The following is a 21,053-nucleotide window of genomic DNA, read 5'->3' as shown; positions in this document are numbered from 1 at the left end:
GAGTTGTTGTGTTGCAGAGTCTGACTGATGCAGGCAAACATCTGGCCACCGTGACCCCAAAAGAACTCTGCGACTTCCCCTCGTGTCAATACATCATCTGTATCTGCGCTAAATGCGAAGTCTCTGTAGCTCTCGATCAAAAACCTCTCCGACTTGCCCTTTTCTGTCGCAAGTTTCATTCATGTGTCCTTATCTCATCCCGTCCTGCCTTAACCTGCGTCTAAAGAGTTGATTATTGGCAGTTTGGTAAACACGCAGCCACATAGTATTATGATTACCGGCCGTGCTCTGAATGGTGACTCTCAGCTGGTGCGCCCCCCTCTTGTGCTGCAGATCTTCTATGAAATGCCAGAGATTCACGGGACCGAGCCATCAGCACTAATTCATTTTGAACAGCACCAGAGGCTGTTTGACTTTCAGGGTTTACATAAAGCGAGAGGGAGAAAAAGGGGAGTAAAATACAATTGTTTGATTGTGCAGACCGTCTTTTCGTCTTATTTCCACCGCCACTTCAATATGTGCGTACTTGTCCCTCGGAGGTAAACGCGTCTTGCTAATTCTGTCACAGGTGTTCTCTGCAGCTGCGCCGCTGTTTGAAAATCGCATTATCCCGAGCGGATTGACCTTTAAAAGGCCAGCACTGCTGGATGTTGCCGGATTGTTTGGCAGCGTGTGGCGATCGTCTTCTATTTTCTGAACCCGGTCTCTGAAGCGTCCTCAGCCACAGATACCGTCTCCTTCCACGTCTGCATTTGCATCCGTATCATTCTGGGAACTCTCCGGCGGCGCGCTGCCGAGGTAAACGTCCACAAGATGAGGCTGAGGGAAGACGATAACGCTTGCTGGCTGCGCAGGACAGAATAAAATAATAACCCAGAACGACCGGAGTTCTGGAAGGAGATGGAAGCTTTCTATCAGATGGTTTGTAATGATGACCTTAAAGGCTCCAGGCCCCGGAGGCGTGTGACCACTGATTTTCCACCGATTACCAAGACGTGTACGGTAGTAAGGTCTTTAAGAGGAGTAGTGTGTATATGTACATTTATTTTAAAAGGGCTTGTCTATATTTTTTGGATGATTTACTAAACAAAGGTCCCATTAGACGGCTTTTCAACTAATCACATGGTCCTCGATAGCTCAGGAGAAAGAGAACCACAAAGAACCATCATTTTTGGAGCCATTAAAAGCTATTTTTGGATAATTGGTCCCAAAATCTCTAAACGCCACCATTGTTTTTTTTTGTGTATACAACCAATGTGCAACCGTGGGATGATGTGATGATGTCGTAGACCCACGTCTTCTTACTCTAACCGCACTAGACGTCATGCTCTTCTTCATGTTTTAGGAAAGAAAAAAGACGGACGATCATTAAGGGAAAGTTTCCGTGTGGCTAAAGCCTTAGTTCACAGCTTTCCCTGTTGGAATTCTTTGAATCATACCAAACGTCTGCTTATTCATACCAAAAAGATTGGTCTCTCCGAGCCCAAGAAAACTCTGCAACACATAATTGATTAAATAATTATTCACTGAATAGGAATTTAACAGCGTTCTGGCAATTGCGTAATCGGCTGGAGTTTGAAAGGGTTAGGTTTGGGGAACATAGAATGACAGAGAAGGTCGAGGAGGTCCAGCATAACGATCGCGTTAATTGCATCAACCCATCCTGCCCCACTCGCTGGTTCCCACAAGACTTGCGTGTGTTTTTATTTGGGTGGACGCACCCTTTGAAATCGATAATCCTTGAAGCATAAACCCAAAAAAAGGCCGGGAGTTGCTCCCCGCCGCAAAAATGCCATCCTTTGTTCAACACGCTGCGGAGACGGTAATTGTTAATTTATGCTGTTTTGATATTTACACGCCATTAAACTTTAATGCTGCGTTCAGGACTAAGTAGACGCTGAGACGACATCGCACACCCGGCGTTAACGGTCGACCATAAACCGGTGTCAGAGATTATGTATGATCACCTTGATGGTCTCGACGGCGGTGGCGGCGACGTGTGTGTGCGCCCTCACCGGTGTCGTCATAAAGTAAATGTTAACGGGTGATTCCTGAGAGACGCAGAGGTTGTAAAAAAAAGTTTTTATGTCTCTGGATTTCTTGGACGGCGTCCTTTAAGAGAGGCTGAGGTCACTTTTTCAGCCTTCCATGAAAACACCAAGGCCACAAAACACGAGGAGAAGGAAATGTGAGGAGGCCAAAAGAGTACAAACCCCTCTGTTTCATGCCACGGTTCATTCAACGTCCAAATGAACAATTGAGAGGGAATCGCTCACAGATTTGGCTCCGTATTTGTGCTTTTTCTTACTTTCTTACTTCCTGTCCCTTTCAAGATTCCAGCAATGAAGCTTTGGGTTTTCTTGATCGTCATCTCAGAGAACCGGACTTCAGACGCTTCGCTTCTCTGATGCACAGAGGGTGTTTTTGTTTTATTGTGGTTTTCACTGGCCGCTATCGGCCTTGGACGGAGATGGAATAGTCGGCGCTACAAAGCCAGCGCTGTCTCTTTCTTTTCCCGCTGTAATCTCTGCAATTCCCGCCCGCTCGTCTGATGAATTTTCCAAAAGTGGAGCGCCGCCCGCGCTGAATTGCCCGCTTGTGGTAGCAGGTTTTTTTGATTCTCAGTACAACTCAGAAGTTTCTCGTTCAGTGGCTTTTTTTAGGGTTTGTTTTAACGTCCATATCCACAGTCCACGATTTATGTTTTTAAGGAATTAGTCATTTTGAACCTTGTGATAATGCGAGGAAATAGTAGATTTACCTCAAGCAGTGGCAGGAAATTGGGATGAATGTAGTCGCTACAATTTAAAAAGGTTTTTTTAAGTAAATAATACTACTACTACTATAATACTTAATAATTATACTAAACTTTAGTTGTATAGCAACATCCATATAGTGCTTCACAATAAGGAAAATTTAATTTAAAAAGCAAATGCAACAATAATGCACAACACAGGGTGGGATGAAAAGGAAAAGTCTAAAGTCAAACCCAATTTAGAACATATATGTACTGTATATGTACAAAATGAAAATATAATCAAGCTTTTACATATAAACACAAACAAATGTGACACCAAAAAATAATGTGAAATGAAATAAAACGTTCTTTTTCTTTTTCTACTGGTTTGCACAAAATTAATGAAAACAGTTGTTGCCATGGCAACTAATGATAACAATAGTAGGTGGATAAAATTAGCAGGAGCTCGTGTGAGTAGAGAAATTACACACTTAAAAAAAAACATTTAGAAGGTTGCGTGATGAATGAAATGTCATAACAATTTAAAAAAAACGGGGGGGAATACCTTTAATTACCTGTTAGGTTTAGGGATTAGTTGCCATAGTAACAAAGGCTGTTTTTCAGGTTATTCGTGAAGACAGAGTGCCTTTTTTTCCTTTTTTGAATTCTATAAATGCTACTTGACAGTACTAAAGTGTACTGTATCCCATCTTTCTCTCTGTATGTCGGCTAATAAAAGAGAAACTTAACTTCCCTAACAATTGTTTATCATGGGAGGTTTCAAACTCATGGCCCACGGGCAAAATTTGGCCCTAAAGTCGATTTTATGTGGCCCCACCACCTATAAGTCGTCTATTTATGTCAGTTTTTGTTATTTATAGATTCGTTTTGCATCATAAATATGTTTATTGATGTATATCATACTTGACCCACGCCCCTCTAGTCACTCGGTCGCCTCCAGGTCGTTCCAACTTGACTCTCCCTGCTCGGAAATAAAGCTGAAAACAACAGGGTCCAAAGAATTAATTGATAAGGCAAAAAATAATTGTCTGTCGCAGCCCATTGGCAAAGCACTAATTCCTTTTCCCACATGAATAAGATGCAGCGTTTGTCAGTCATGGGAATTATCTTCCCCCGACTCTCTCTCTCTCTCTCTCTCTCTCTCCCCACAAGGTGAATGACAGTCACTGCACATGAGCCACACGCTCACACATAAGCTGTTTTGTCCCTGTGCGTTTTGCTCGGCGTGGATAATAAATGATGGACGATGTGACATTTCCCGCCGGTGTTTTCCTGCCACGATACGCGGCTCCGTTTGCCGCCTGGATGCCCAAATGTGACTGTGGACAAAATGAAGAGTGTGGAAAAAAAACAGAGGCTAAAAAAAAAAAACCTGACCTTTTTAATAAGGGTCCACGATCACCGCGCAACGGACTCACATCAATTTATCAACGTGTCAACTTGAGAGTGTGAGTTCTTGAAGAGGGGATGGGACGTCTATTGGATTGTTCTCGCTTCCCCCAACGAAAGCCAAATAATCCATCTCGAGATGAGTTGATTCTTAACCCGCGACCTTGACCTCCTCCCTGAGGAAGTGGTCCACACGGACAAAGCCCTGAGTCCAGGTGGATCACTCATACGTGAGAGTGTCTCCACTTCGCTGTTCACAGTATTAATTTGCAATTAATTTAATCAATCAATTACAGGCGTCTTCAGCTAGAAGTTTGGGAATTGAGAAAAAAAGTGCCGGCTCGAGGGTAGCCAGGTCGAGGCTCGGTTGTCTGCCCCCTGCTGTCTGTTTGTGGAAAACCAGCCTTGCAAGAGGTCTCAAGCATTTGGTGTACTTCCACGCGTCAGGGTCCTGTAGTATCCCAGAGGTTAAATGCACAGGATTGTGCAACCATGGCGACGAGAAGGACGCTAGTCTTCTTCATTTTTGGAATTTTGAAAATCTCCAAATCCTGTCCAACTTTATTTATCTGGTAAAGCACTTTCAGCTACTAATCCTAACTAATCCCCACTTACATAAATATACATATATATAGGTATATATCCTATACTTCCAGCCTATTCAAATGGGGGTTCCACCAGGGCACGTTAAAGGCACTTTGAGATGTTTGTGGGTCGTATATGACATAATGTTTGCCTCATTTCAAAGAGGAACAAAAGAGATGAGATTTTTTCATTTAAAATAGTAACAGCTAATACTGTGCACTGTTTTTTACGCACTCGGAGGCGTACGAAGGACAGGCACGTCCAAAATAGTTGTATTGCTAGTTCTTTTATATTATTTTTAATGCCCTTTTTGATGTACTCTTTTAAACGTGTCCTCAGGAAAATGTCTGGCCCAGCTAAATTTCTTGGTTTGAAGATGTGGTTTGTAATTGAATCATTTTTGAATTTTGGAGGTCAGATGTTGTAGCCTGGGGCTAATGTTGTGAGCTGCGGTGTGCGTGTGTGTGTCCTCATACCTGAGTTCAAAGGGATCAAAATTAGTTATTAAGCACTGGAAGGGCAGTAAATTGTCAGGCTGTAATTTCCACCCCGGGATTTATGAGTTGGCCTCAAGGGGCCTTTACAGCACAGAGATGACCCCTCTTTCCTCGCCGGCTAAAGGTTATGGTAAATCACACCCGCGGCTTCCCTCAACGCCCTCACACACTCTCTTGTACACATGGATTCACACAAACATCCCGAGTGACCTTTCATTTTCCCCTTTGATTTTAATCTGCTGTACATGTCTGCGCTGTCGTCGGACTAATCCAGCATCGTCCACTAGTTATGTTATTGTCAGGTTTGTTATGTCAGGTTTCTAGCACGACATTATGGAGCATGTGCAGAACGCCAAGTCGAGCGTATGCATGCGGGAGTAATCGGACTATGAAACGCATTATCCAGGTATGTTAGTCCGACTAAGACTTAGTAGGACTAATGTGTTTAGGTCGTGACATTAATAAAACCAAATTATTGTCTTAGCCTGACTAAAATCGGACTTTTAACATGTATGTAAATGCCAAGTTGGATTGGCTGAGTCATTGGTTCAATTCGAGCCTGAATTGTTTGCGTATCTTTATGCGTAATTAGAAAGCGTACCTTTAATTTTGGTATGTGAATTGGGCCTTTTGAATTTTGAGCATGTTGAATATACAGTTTATTATTTAGAACCATAATAAAAACATGTTAAAAGACATTAAAATCCTTTAAAATAGCACTACATTTTAAGTGTAAAAAGTAAAAAGTAGAGAATGTAAATCATGTATGTTTATTTTATATTAATTTACGTAGATCAGGGCAGCGACACGATGTAACGTCCTAACTGTGTGATTCACGGCCACCAGTCACTGTCCTTGTCCTTCTTTTGTCTTTGCAGCTCATTTATAAAACCATTTGTCCACTTTCAAAAATAATCACAGGCAATCAGGCGAAGGGAAATCAATGTGTTCTTCAAGCAAAGGGGAGAGTCCACTGGTTTCTCCCCATTACTGGGTCATTTTAAGTAAACGGTTAATAGTGGATGATTAATTTCCGCGCCGCTCGTCGGGCATAAACACTCTCCTTCTGGGATGTGCAATTAGATTTTATAGGGATTTTTTAGAGGACATGTTCAAAGAGATGTTAAATCAGAGAGGCGTGTTGCCATTCACGTTGAAGACACAATAAAAATCCAATCTACTGTAGCTTGATGTTTTGACAAAAAGTCTGCATATGTACTGAGATATTCTACTGTACGCTCTTTTGTTTGAGTGGCTCTTTGAAGCAATGATGGGTTGTTGTTTTTTGTTGTTGTTTTTTTACAACCTGCCAGTTTCTCTTCAAGGAATCAAAGGACGATGATGTCCTTGAATACTGGAATATTTATGTTGCTCATCGTCCTCTCAAGGGTTCTCCTGGTACTGTGTGAGCAGTAGCAGCTCCGTTGCCAGTGGAGTTGGTGTCGCTCCTTCACGTTATAAGTACGCCGGATGTCATTGCGACATACGCCGGCTCGTGTAGCCGTGATGGAGAAGAGATGCTCAGCCCAGCGTAGATAACCCCTCTGAATATTTAAAGCTGAGGGAAATGAGTCCACCGGCTGAGCTGAAACTTGGTGCAGTGAGCGCACCTCGTGGCCTTTGTGGCTCCTCCGTGTGCGATCTGGAGTCTCTTGACAAATCCAGCTTTGTCAGCACAATATCTGCCAAGAATGTACAGTAGCTGGCAGTGGCCGGCCCTGGGAGGCCTGCTGATGTTTTTGTTGTTGTGCACTCCACATAATTTGGCACCTGACTTCCTACTTTTTCTACTTCTAAGTTCAGAAGAATCAGTCTTTTAGTCTTTTCCGTGTTTGGAGTTGCTGCAGTCTTACCCAACTTGACCCTTTAACACCCCAGCCTCAAAATGTCCGTCTGGACTAGTTTTGCTTATTTTAACCATAAAAATGCTTCAGACAAGTTTGGTTTAAAGCTCTGGGACTTTTTGTCAGAATTCTGACTTTAATCTGAGAATTCTGACTTTAATCTCAGAATTCAGATTTTAGTCTCAGAATTCAGATTTTAATCTAAGAATTTAGATTTTTTTAATCTCAGAATTCAGACTTTAGTCTCAGAATTCTGTCTTTTTTAATCTCAGAATAGTGACTTGTTTAATCTCAGAATAGTGACTTTTTTCTCAGAATTTTTACCTAAATCCCAGAATTCTGACTTTTTTAATCTCAGAATTCAGACTTTAATCTCAGAATTCAAACTTTAATCTCAGAATTCAGACTTTTTCGGGCCTAACAACACTCACAATACCTACTAAGATTGATTGTGCAAAATGTATATACTCCACATGTATATTATGTACCTTTGACAGTAAAATAAAAAGATGTGTTGATAGTAAAATACATTCAGCAACAAAAAGATGAGACAAAATAGAAATGCATTGAAGACACAATGAGTGGGTTAGTGTGTCATGGTGTAATGTATTCATCTCCTTCACACAGCGGCCAGTTTTCACTAATCTGATTTCAGTGTGTAAATTTGATCATGGTAATTTTACAGTGCAAAGTCACTCTCCAAAATAAATCTGCCACCTGTGGTAAACGCGGCGCTCGTATTGACGTCGGGAGTCTCGTGTCATCATTTATTCATCGGCTCCTTCTGTCCCGTCCTCCCTTTGGTCCCACGCTGTAAATATAACACGGTTTATCAAATATTTAAGATCTGTGTGCGTGAGTGTTTGTAAAAATTGTGCTGTGTGAGAGTCAAAGAGAAAGTACAAATATCATAATGAGACTTCTGTCCCTGCTCGATTCTCATCGTCTCTTCCTGGTTCCCCGCTGTGGTGCAGCTACAGAGAACTTTTTTTTTTGTCTAAAATTATGAAATTATTTGGAGTAAAATGTGAACGTTCTGAGCTCTGATTTTCTAAGGTCTGAAGCAGCAAATTGTCCAACATTTGGATTTTTCCAACTTAAAAAAATAAAACGTTAACATTAGGGTAATATTGATAATCGATTAATAGGTTTGAGGAGTTTCTTTTGATAATTAAAGCAAGTTTTGTTTGACTTTTCAGCTTCTTAAATGTGAATATTGTCAATTTTTTGTTCCGTATGACAAATAAATCATTAACACTTTTTGGTTTGCGACAAAACAAGACATTTGAGAACACTTTTTAACATTTTCTGACATTTTACGGACCAAATCCAAATAATAGAGAAATACTATTTATCTTTATTATGAAAAATAATCGTTAGCTGCAGCCGTAGTTAACGTTATAATTTGACGCCAATGTCTTTACATTAATCTACTTTTTACTTAAGATAACTCGACAATACACCTTGAAAACCCAGTAGCTTTAAAAAAAATATGCAGCCTAGAAGCGCATTAGACAGTTTGAAGTAGTTACAGAAATGTCTAATAGAGGGCGCTGTGAGACCAGCTTGGACCCACAACCAGAGTCATATATTAAACGGTCCATCTTAGGGTTTTATGAATCGATGTGTCAGAAAAATTTTAACCCAACCCCAAATTTTACACACATAAAAATTTGCCTTTGATTTCAGATTTCATCATATATTTATACCTTTCTCTAGATCTTGGCTGCTGGACAGGAAGGTAGCATCATCTCATAGCTTTGTGTTATTATTTGTGAGTCAGCAGACTGTCAGTCACATCACCAACTTCTCTCCTGAGAGTCACGCACAACTGGCAGGGCATAGCAGGAGATGCTCACCTCCAATTTCCTCCCCCAAAAAAAGGAAAAGCTTTATTTTTGGTTCAGCTTCGAGGCAAACTCACACATAATACACTGTCTGACACAATGCAGTGCTCGGCACTTTGCACAGGTAATGAGAAGTGTGGAGAAGCAGGTGTTTAGGTTTCGTGGTCCAGGAGGTCATGGGTGAAATAGTGTCGGAGCGAAACCTCGGCTCAAACTCTTTTAATGAGGAATGATTGATGCCATTTTAACTCCAAACTGCACATGATATAGTTTTCTTTTAAAAAGTTGACAAAAAACGGAGCATTTTCCCAAAATGGAAAATGGCAACTCTGCTGCCCACAAAAAAGTTCCATTGAATAGAAGTCAATGGGAAAATATATAGTATAAAGTAGTATAAACAAAGATTTGAGTGGTCATCAAGACTATAGACCATTTAATAGTCTCAATTGCTAGTTTAAAGTCTGTTGGTCCATTAAAAGGAGAAAAGGAGGACGATGTAGTGATTGACAGCTGGTATTGTTCAATAGGAGCCGCTGAACTTCATCATGTCGCCGGTCAAATTGTGATTTTGGAGCCTTCAAGATTCTTATGCGTGACGCTGAGATTAAAATGCATTTTCTGCTTTTTATTTACATTTTTAAAGTCTGTCCTCAGTGATCGAGTATTAGATTGGATTATTTTCTTTCCTACAGTATAACCCAATATTTCTGACGACCATCAGCATCGTATCGCCTCATACCTCGTTTGAACGGACTCGAAAGTAAAGCAGTAACACTTGGAACAGAAACGTTGCATTCAGCCCAACACGCTGTTGTTGTTGTTCTCGTTTTTTTGGGTTTTTTTTCCCCTCATTAAATAGTCGACAATCAATCCGTAATTAGAACATCCTAATCATCATTAACTGCAGTTGTGCTTTTGTTGGTGAAACTCACAGCTGGGCAGCAGCTGGTGACATCGAGGAATGTCAGCGTTACTTTGATCGCTCCTCCTGAGGGAGATTCCCAATCAATGTCCTCGGAGCCTCAGCACTCTACAACACACAGTGTGTAAAAACCTGTATTTGTACTCTTTTTAGGACCTTTTCTGGCATAAACACTGTCCTACACAGGACCAGTGGTCCTCATGGAGACCAAAACCTCGTCCAAATGAGGCACAACCTTGTTTTTTAGGGTAAGGCATTGACTGGTTGAAATCACTGACGGAGTTAACAGGGTCCCCACGGGTCCTTGAAATCCTTGAAATTTGAAGGCCCTTCAAAGCGGGCGAAGCAGCCCTCACATCCTAAGCTGTGTCAGCACATTTGGTCCTTAAATTTTAAGGGAATTGGTCCTGCAAAGTCCTTGAATTTTTAACCTGGGTTAGGGATGTAAATCCAGTGTCTTAACAGAATAACTGTGTAGTTATTCTATGTGGTGTTTCTACATTACACCACTCACTTGTAAAAGAGGTGAAATCCCGCTGTCATGCAAAGGTCCGGCTTGTGCAGCTTCACCTTTTCTTTATTTACGCGCCTCGACTCCAACTTCTCTCCTCGTCGTCTTCTTCTGCACCCTGTGCTCGTATATTTACAGCGGCGCGCTCGCTTCCATTTGCAGCTTATTTATGAGCGCGGTGCCAGGAGTCCGAGTGTTCTGGGAATACGAAATTCACCAGGTTGTGTTGTTTTTTTTTCTTGGAGACAAGGGACTACGTATAAATATGATTCAAACTTCAGGATTTCTACATTCTCTGTGTTGTGCATTATTCAGTGTGGTGAAGAAACACTGGCGGCGATGCTGCTTAAGTGCCGTTGTTTTCATGTTGATATGCGGTTTCCATAGGTTTCCATTGAAACGTGTTTCACATTTAAAGCGAATTTCCAAAGAATAAAGAAATACTGGAAGAAATGTGGCAAGGGGGAGTTCCAGCCATCGTTCCAGCCTTTCCAGGACGTCACAATTTATAGTTATCTGACATAAAGTAAAGTGTGTTTGGAGTTTTATCGCAGTTTTATCATCAATATCTTGGCAAAAAATGCATGATATGAAATCGTCATTTTTTGGAAACACAAATTTTAGCTGTGTGTGGATGTTAGCAGACAGCTAAACTAGCACTTTTGGGCTAAGCTAATGAAGCTCTAGCTCCGTGTTTTACTTAAACACTAGATTTTTTTTGCTGTGGAATTAATCTTCTTGTCTAACACTTGGTAGGAAAGAAAGACTGTTGAGGTCATTTTCCCGTCATTTGTTGAATTAGTTGTTTAATCAAGAAATGCTAAAAAAAAAAAATGCTATTAGAATTTATTAGCTAATTACCTCGAGAGGATTTGGTTTATGTTGCCTGTCTGAACAGGCCCTTTGATGTTTTTAAATCATTACACTTTGTCTCTGTGTGTGTGTCGCGTTTGCCTGTGAATAAAAGTTAATTAAAACGGGTGTCAACATGCTAGCGTGAGACGGCGTTTGTAAAAATGAGCTCGCCAAAATCTTTTTTCAGTGTCGTGATGCAGCGGGAGTCTAATGGCACAATTTCACTGAAGAAATTGACTTAAATTTAGTTGTTTTTGGGGAGACATTGCAGTTTATGTGAAGTGCTGTTTAATCCACAACCCATAATCTCTCCAGTTCCTGACAGCGTGGCCCTTGGGAGGAGGTGGTGTTGTCGCTCCAGAGAGAGATTCTGTAGATGCTGCTGGGATTCTTCAGTCTTTTGAGCAAATGTAATACAATTTGTGCTATTTATTATTTAAAAACTAAGACGTGGTGATTCCTTTTGGAGCGAAATGCAGCGAGGCAAAGAAATGCTGGGCCCTGTAATGAAACATTTACAAATGACTCCCAAGATGAGACGAATATGAATCATTTAAGTAAAACCACAGTTTCACTGTGCCTCAAATTTAACGACAATATACAGGAAGGAAGAAGTCTTTGAAAGTTTGTGAAGTTAAAAGTAATAAATTAAAATGAAAATCGCACAAGTGTGTGTGAACTTGTATTTCTTCTGGTGTAAGCTCTGACCTTAGAAGGACCAGTATTCCTCATGGAGACCAAAATCTGGTTCTAATGACCCAGAACCAAATTTTTTGAGGAACTGGTTTCGGTTTAGGACTTTGGGAGATTTGAATTGTGGTCAGGTTAAAGTAAGGGTTAGGTTAGGTTAACAGGGTTCCCACGTGTGCTTGAAATCCTTTAAGGTTTGTGAATTAAGGCCCTTGAAAGTTTTTGAGTCATTGAAAATGCTTGAATTTTGTGTAAGAAAGAAAGTCTCCCTAACTCTGGCTCACCAAAGAAAATTACAAAGACTGGCGTGATGAGGCAAGACAAGGATCATCATTCGGTGTTTGAATTTGAGAAAATTGGACAGTCTTTGAATTTGATGTCAACCAAGGTTTGAGAACCCTGACTGTCCTGGAATGAAAGATTTACAAATGACTCTCAAATGAAAATGTGAAGAAGAATATGATTTATGCAAATAAATAAAAGAATGATATATAATCGACAATTTGACTGTGTGTTAAATAATTCCACAAAAATCAATCAAACCTGTGTCCACTTTGTTGTTTATTTTCCTTTTAAGTTGGATAGACTTAATAAAAATGGACATTATATTGCATTAACTTATTATATCTACTGAATTCTGCTGCCTATTCAATATAATTGTACCTCCGGGTTGGCCTCAGGCAGCAAACAGGAACACTTCATCATTATTTTATATATATAGAGCGAGATTCTGTGAGTACACATTCTTTTTGTCTTTCAAGCTGGACTACTTGACTGCAGGTCAACTCTGCATGGCAATGCTATGCGTTCTCCTGTTGCTATGGCAACTGGCGGGTTAATCTTTGGCTTCTTGTTTGATGTGGATTCCCTTTTTTTATTTGTAACTTTTATTGTACTTGTGTCGTCTTTCATTGTGCAGCTCTTTGCTCAGTTGGTTGTTGCAGTTTTTATGGATCAGCTTGTCTTGACTTATGGAAAGACTCGCGAGGCCTTTTGCCCGTTGGACGTTTATAAAATATAACGTTCGGCTGAGGTAGAAAACGCATCTTTGAAGAGAAATCAGTGGAAACATTTCAATGAACATCAAATGAGTTCAGTTTTCACAGTTTTGTTTGTGTTTTGCTCTCACAAGTGAAACATGAAAAGCAACTTTGCTTATTTAACTCTGTTTTATATGTATTTTTAATCCTTGACAAAGGTGTGAAACACGTCGCGTGACCTTCAGTGGACGTCGTCTGTTCTGCGGGAGAGTTAATATATAAGTAGAAAGTGAGATAATTAAATGATCTCAGTGTAATCGGGTTGAAAGTCCACTTGGTATTCTGTCCACGTTACGTCTTTAGATTAAGTTGCACTTGAATCGGGTCCAGTACATTAAAGTTCAAACCTCGTTATTGTTTCATCTTGAATTCAGAAAGATAACTTTCACTGTGCGGTAGTGATTGGATTCATTCATTGCTGAAATCATAAATCATTAATGTACTTATGATCTTGAAGGTACAGGCAGGGACATTAAAGGGATGGTTTATGGATTTTGGTAAAAGGGATGTGGGCGGTTTACGACATGACGCAAGCTTCAATTTACGCCAGAAACACCACGATACAATATCACGATATTTAGATCGTGATACGATAATATCTCTATGTTGCAAAATACTATGTAATCTGTGAAAATTCATCTTTCGAAATATGTATATACCCTAAAATATGGATGGGAATCGCCAGAGACACCACAATACGATATTAGCACGATATTGAAATACTGAGTATTTGCGAAATTGTACATATACTGTATATATACTACTTTTTACACTAAGCCACAAAATGTCTAATTGGAACATCAATTAAAAAATTACTGTATACACCCAAAAAAAGGTTGATAATCGAGTTTTTGGTCGGCATCGGACACAAAAAAAGTGGTATCGTAACAGACTGATATCGGTATCGGTTTGTGATATCGGTATTGATAGCACGCCATTCTTCGTTCTTAACCACTATTATATAACATATCGGTTAAGATATGTGACTGCTACGTGTTGTCCTCAGATCCACAAATAATAATAAATGTCACCACCTTTACTCGTCAACGACCAGAGACTTGACCGAAACCTGCAGGTTCGCACTTTTATCCCATGATTTAATAGAGACTTCTGCTTCCGCTGAACGTTCCAAGGACCGTAGATCTGAAATCTAGTCTTTGATCACAGACTGTAAATCCACTTGACTTGCAGTCGATGTGGCGATGTGGAGGTTTGTACAAGTGTGTGGTGTCTTTGTTGCTGAGGATTTGTCGCTCTTGTGAGATCAATAAGGATTCGCTGTTGGACGATAAGACACAGTGTTGTCGTCGCAGCGCCGTGGAGTTATTGTCCTTGTCTCCTGAAGGACAAGTAGTGAACAGGCTCTTGAATATCAATGTTCATTCACAAAGTCAGATCACCGCTTATGAGACTCTTTTTTATAAGCATATTGTAATCTTCTAATTTCTCAATTACTTCAGAATGAAATGTTAAAGTCAAACCAGGTTTTGAAGCGAGAACTTTCCGGCTTTGAGGCCAAAATCGAAGATCTATTTGGAAGTATTTTCAAAAACAAACTTCTCCAAGATTCTTCTTCTTCTTCTCTCATTTTTCTTTCCTACGACTCATTTATATAGCGGTTATGGCTGGCGAGTTCATCATTTTTCAAATCACACTTTAATGCAAAACAGTTTTATAACACAGGGGCATTTACTTTGTCGTTGGTTTTTATCTCCCTATTTCAGTGTCGGAGATTGTTTACCGATCGTATTCAAATTATAGTTATTTCATTTTGTATTATAAATGTATTTGCATTATAGAGGCAGTTCATTTTTGGTGCAGAGCAGTCAATATTTCGATTGTATATGAAGCAGTCTCCAGTCATGACGTCATCATGAGAATCTAAACTCCCATTTAGAAGCCTCGAGATTCACAGTTTGGTGTTTTGCAAACAGAAGTTTGTGCTTTATTGATTGTTTTCTTCTGAATGGGAACAAAATTGACACCACATTTTCTTGGAGAAGACCTAAAATTAGTAATTGAGACCTTTAGGAAAATGTTTGCTGACCTTATAATTATAATTTATCCATAAGCAACCAGCCCCCTGGTGGCTCTTTTATATATATTGTTCATAATATATATATATATATATATATATATATATATATCGTCTGTCTGTCTGTCTGGTACTACCAGTTTGCATTCTTTGTGATGATTCAGAAAGCTTCTAACCCTTCTACTGTTATAATATTGTATTGCATCACTGTGTCTTTATGAAATGCAGCCCTGCCGCAGAGTGTTTTATGATGCTGACCCATGTTGTTTTCCCTTCTCTTTCTCTTCTCTTTTGTTTATTGCTGTTGTTCAGGAGTTCGCCGCGCTGACCAAGGAACTGAATGCCTGCAGGGAGCAGCTGCTGGAGAAGGAGGAGGAGATCTCGGAGCTCAAAGCGGAGAGGAACAACACGAGGGTGAGAACGCATGTTTGCACGCCGCACCGTCAACAAAGAACCAACTGAACTGTTCATGAACCCTGAAAATTGCAAACCTTGTGTTTCAAATGATTAACTAGCTATCGATTTAGCTGATAGTTAGCTTTGCTAACTTTGGTTGCAGTAAATAGAGTAGCTTTTGACATAGCTAACTTGTATTACAGATGGTTGACTAGCTATTGACATAGCTAACTTGTGTTAGCTAAGGTTAATTAGCTATTGACACTGCTAACTTGCAATGCAGCTAATGGTGTAGCTTATTTTCATCGTAGCTAATAAAGTAGCTGTTGATATTGGTATCTTGTGTCACAGCTGATGACATTGCCAACGTGTGTTGTCACTAGTAATGAAGCTAATGACATAGCTAATTTGGATTGCAGCTGTGCTAATTTGATTTAGCTGATTACCTAGCTATTAACATTCCTAACGTTAGTCGCAGATAGTAATGCAGCTAATATTATAGCTAATTGCTATAATGTTGAACATTTTTCAACATTTTCTGACATTTTACGGACCAGCGAGTACTTGATCAATCAAGAAAATAATCGGCAGATCAGTCGATGATGAAAATAATGGTTAGTTGCCGCCCCACTGCCATCGCTATCTTGCATTGCAGCTGTTTTGACATTCTCATCCAGAAATGAAGATTACAATGACACATCCATCCCTGATGTCAAACTTGTGCTCTTCAAATGCCACGAGTTTTACAGCCTTGCCCCACATTTTCTGTGTCGGCTCCCAAAAAAAAAAAAAAAAAAGAGAATGAAAATCAAAAAAAAGTGCTGCACACACAGTGATAGACGGCATCCAGGGGAAGCTTAAGATAATCTGACGGGCTACGGTTTGAAGGCTGCAGACACACTGGAGCAGCCGTGCACACTGTAATGCCCGACCATAACTCATCAGCTCCCCACATCCTGCCTCAACATTCTCACTCTTATTTTACAACTTTACATGGATGGCTGCTCATCAGTGAAACGTCCAAATTGCACTGTTGCCCCGCAGTGCCTCTTCAAAGTATATATTTTTAAACTGAAGACATTCACAGGACCAGCTTCTTGTTTCTTCAATTACTTCTTTTGTTTTTTTTTGGTTTTTTTTGGTGGCAGTAAAGCACACATTGCTGTTCTGCTGTTCCATCCCAGCGCTGATTAAGCCTGGATAGTTTATTTTTTTACCGATGGATGGAGGCCGATGTTGGCAGAATAACAACTTTGAAAAGGAGAGATGAGGCCCAAGGAAGTAACCCAGACGGACAATTTCATCATTTTCACTCTGTCACTTTATTATCACCTCAAATCCACAGATGAAACTTTAATTAAGTTAATTAAGTTTTTGACACTAGTTTGGTTTTGATGCTCTATTATTAAAGCTGGGGTCTACTTGTTTGGAAAAGTAAGCAATAACGGGCTAACACTGCCGGATTAGGTAAATGGTGATTAGTGTCTTCGTAATTAAAGAATTTTTTATGATGACCATTTATTTACATTGCAAATAAGATTTAAAGGCAGGATCTGTAAGTGTGGAAAAACTAGCAATAGCAGACTACACTTTGAAACCCACTCCCACCGGTCATCCCCTAACGGCACTTTTCCAAGCTTAAGTTCTTGCACTACTCGGGAAATACAGGTTGACTTTGTGTGGCTGTTTGGGAGAATCACCAGAGACAAGTGATGTGCAGGTTCAGATTCATAGACTCAGTGAACTGTGAAAGGAAGACGGAAATAGTCGCTGCATCTGATCAGAGTGTTGTTCTTTGCATCCTGGAGGCATAACTGACGGCAGAGCTCAGAGTAAAGACTCGGATTCTCTGATTGATTCAGCTGTGGGCTGTTTGTGTTTAATGTTCTGGAGGATGTACTTGTACATATGTAGACACGAGAGCTGCCGGTGCGACTGTCTCAGGCAGACAAGAGAAAGGACGACCCTCTCAAAGGAGACAGAGCGTCGTCCTTTCTCTTGTCTGCCTGATAAAGTCTGCACGGCACTCTGCCGGTTTTTTTTCAACACACTCCTGCAGACATTTCCCTCCTGTAGAGAATTTCCTCACTTCCACCTGTGAAAATGTTTGGAAATGTCTCAACATGGGTTTCACTTTTAAAAATGTGTTGGACTGTGTTCCGGTTTCTCTCAAATCCTTTGCCATTTTCTTTAACAACAGACTCGAACTCGAGCTAAAAATGTGTGATCCCTCCTCAGCTGCTGCTGGAACATCTGGAGTGCCTGGTGTCCAGACACGAGCGGTCGCTTCGCATGACGGTGGTCAAGCGGCAGGCTCAGTCTCCGTCAGGAGTGTCCAGTGAAGTCGAGGTCCTCAAAGCACTCAAGTCCTTGTTTGAACACCACAAAGCCCTCGATGAGAAGGTAAGTCTGTCCGAAACACTGTACATGCCACACGAACATCACTTGTACACTATGATTCTAACGCTTGTTGCGTTACCCGTCTGTGTGTGCCGAGTGGTTGTTACTTTCACCCCAAAGTTGTAGAACCCGAAATACTTGCAGATGCTTGGTTGTCGTGATTGTGAGCACAAAGGACGGATTTGTTTGCACATATGTTCTCTGTTTTCCAAACAAAACAACAAACACTGTCTTATTTTTCTGATGAACCACGCTGGTATTACTTCAGAAAGTCTGATGCTCTTCTAGGCTGTATATTTTGCGCTCAAACTGGTTGGAAGTTATGAGTACAACTACAGTGTTTTGTTTTTGTTTTTTTAATATAACTTTTTGTTTTCCTTCACTTTATATTGTCAGTACACTATTTTAAAATGACAGTAAATTGAAAAAAACTGCCAGATATTGAACTTTATTCTTGAAAAATGGGCAAAAGCACTTAGTCACTGGACATTTTCTGGTCCTTTTTATGGTTAAAATAAGAAAAAGTCCAGGCGGACATTTTGAGGCTTTTTGACGAACTTCTAAACATTTGACATACTCATTATTTTACTACTAAGTTTAATATATCTAGTAAAGGTCATTATGGGATTTGCTGTGGTCCCTTTGGTCAGAGTAGCTGATATGTGATAAATTTTTGTTTGTTTTATTTTTTTTTATTTTGGCCAATTTACTTACAATTTACATGATAATCATAAACTATACACAACGTTCCTTAATTTAAACACTTATTGAACAACACCCATATGGTCTACCTCTCTAATCTGCATTTTGTGACTGTACTTTTATTTTTTTTTTGAATGAAAACAAATCATGTATAAACTTTACATAGTAAATACAACAAGCATCAAAAGCATCAATATGATCAGGCTTCATATTGTGCCACAGCAGCTGAGCTTACACTAACAGAAGCGGGGTGTGGAGACGTGGAAGTGATTGCTCCATCACAGTCGCAGGACGAGTGTCCTCTGAGATCCTTCTCCGAAGTGAAGGAGAGGAGGAGAGCGTCGAAATATGAAAACGTTCTCCCGGCAACTGATGCTTTTAAAAGCAATCAAAGCCTCACAACGCTACTTTGGTGAAAAGTGTTTTTCGTGCAGGAAGAGAAAGGAAGAGAGGACAGCGCTTTCTGTCTTTCTTTCTTGTTTTTAGTAGGTGTCTTTTCCTCCCAGGTGAAAAAGATCCCGAGAGCTTTTGCAGAAACTGTTGGGAAATGTGATTCAGCCGACTGTACTTTTATAAGCAAGTCATGATGAGTGTTTTGTTGTTTTTTCAGGTACGGGAGAGACTACGGGTGTCACTGGAGAGGGTGTCCGCCTTGGAGGAGGAGCTTACAGCAGCCAATCAGGAGGTAGGAAGCCACTTCTGTCACGTTTACCATAACAGCCAAAATAGCGGCTGTGTGTCGGGTCACAGCAGAGCCGGGAGAGATTTTCAGAATAAAACGTCCCGTGTTGGCACCACATGGTATTTCACTTAAATACATCACAGAAAGAACGCTTGCAAGCCCAGCGTGTTCTGTATGTGTGGATAGTAATAAAAATAATAAAATGTATTTGTATAGCACCGTTCATACAAGGTAGTGTTTTGCAATAAAAGAAAATTAAAGCAAATATAGCAATACAAAACAACACAGGGGAAAAGTCTAAAGTCAAAAAGTCAAAAAAACTGTTTTAACTTTGAAATTAAACAAAAGATGCAAATAAAACAGTAAAATACAACACGGGGTGGAATAAAATAGGAAAAGGTTTGAGTCGAGAGGTTAAAAACCCAGTTTTAACTTTAAAATAAACTAAAAACGCAAATAAAACAAAGTAATAAGGTATGCCCAAAAAATAGAACAAAAATGTGATGATCAGGAACCCAAAGTAAGTAATTAGCTTTGAAATTCGGTGCCAAGTAATGTTAATATGACCAAAATTGCAAAATAATTTTTTTATGAAGAACTGCGCTGTGTGTGCGGCAGCTTTCCACGAGGATCAGCACACACAAGAGAGAGGGAGAAAACAAAACTGGCAACATTAACGCGGCCAATTAATGATTTAAAGCAACGTTAATTGGCCGCGGAACTAAACTGTGGCACCCAGGAGTATGTGCTGCTCGTGAACACAGACTCCAAAGTGTCTGAAAATTTGTAACCGTAACCGCGTTCAGACGCGCACAACATCGCTGTAAAGAGAGTCGCGTACCACCAACGTCATGTGACCAGAAGAAGAGTGAGGAATCCATCCATCCATCCATCCATCCGTCCCTGTCTGTCTGTCAATCTGCAGTGTTTGTAGATTGTTAAAAAGCTGTGATATCGGCACCAGACCTGTAAAAAGTGGTAGGAGTGGCAGAAAAGCGGCCACTCTTCCTCCTTCCTCCTTCAACTTCCTGACTCCTCAGGGCAGCAGAAGTGGCAGAGCAGCTCTGTGGCTGCAGATGGGCTTGTTTCAGCTGAGAGGGAAAAAAAACACACACACACACACACAAAAATTCACCCTCAGGCTGGCACTTCACAGCCTGTCAGACGTGCCGGTGTGACACGACACTCAGGCCCACAGGAGGAGTCAGTGAGGAGGAGGGGAGAGGTTGGGAGGTTTGTGGACGGAGAGGGCGAGCGGACAGAGTGTGTCTTTAATGAGAAGCTGGTCAAAGTATAACTGACAAGGTGTAGAGGGGTGAAGGAGACGGGAGAACGGCGAGTGTGTCTTCTCAGACAAACTCTAACGATGTGTTCAGGTGTTTGAGAGAGATGCTCGTGGACTCAATCCAAGACGGGGGTGGAAAGGTGTAAGATCTTAATGTGACAGACAGCTCACTCTTGGGTTTTTTTCCTGGACAAAAATCTTTCTTGGTTGCCTGACAGATGACGGATTCTCTCACATCGCACACACACACACACACATACAGGAGCCAAGGTTGGAAAGACAATAGAGCGCGCCTGCGAGGCCCGTCCTACCGTAAAATGGTTAACACCACACCTGTCAGAGCGGAGCGCAGATGAGTGATTAGGCTGCGCGGCAGCGGCGGCTGAGGCAGTTAAACCCGACTCTGCCGAATAGAAATGTCCGCACTCCAGAGGCTCCGGGGAGAACGGCCAGCTGACCGGTAATTGATTTGGAAACGAAGTGCTGGAATGAGTCGCCACTCTCTCCCCCCCCCCCCGTGAGGGTTTGGACAACACGATCATGGCCGATGAAATCAGCAGCCTTTGACCTCCTGCAGTCACATGTGTTTAAGTGACTGCCGCTGACACAGTGGCA

The 21,053-nt window shown here is 40.8% G+C and overlaps 1 protein-coding gene across 13 annotated transcripts in view; it reads left to right on the top strand.

The window, feature by feature from the left end:
- Positions 1-21,053, top strand: part of ppfia2 (PTPRF interacting protein alpha 2) — a 164,687-nt gene that overhangs the window by 94,085 nt on the left and 49,549 nt on the right. For all 13 annotated transcript variants that reach the window (XM_058624465.1, XM_058624467.1, XM_058624462.1 and 10 more), the window contains 3 exons: positions 15,286-15,387; positions 17,608-17,772; positions 19,082-19,156. In XM_058624465.1, the coding sequence (XP_058480448.1) occupies positions 15,286-15,387; positions 17,608-17,772; positions 19,082-19,156 (342 nt within the window). The remainder of the gene's footprint in view (positions 1-15,285; positions 15,388-17,607; positions 17,773-19,081; positions 19,157-21,053) is intronic.

Source organism: Solea solea, chromosome 3, assembly GCF_958295425.1.
Source record: "Solea solea chromosome 3, fSolSol10.1, whole genome shotgun sequence".
Taxonomy (NCBI): Eukaryota; Metazoa; Chordata; class Actinopteri; order Pleuronectiformes; family Soleidae; genus Solea; species Solea solea.
This window is presented reverse-complemented; position numbering and strand designations above follow the sequence as displayed.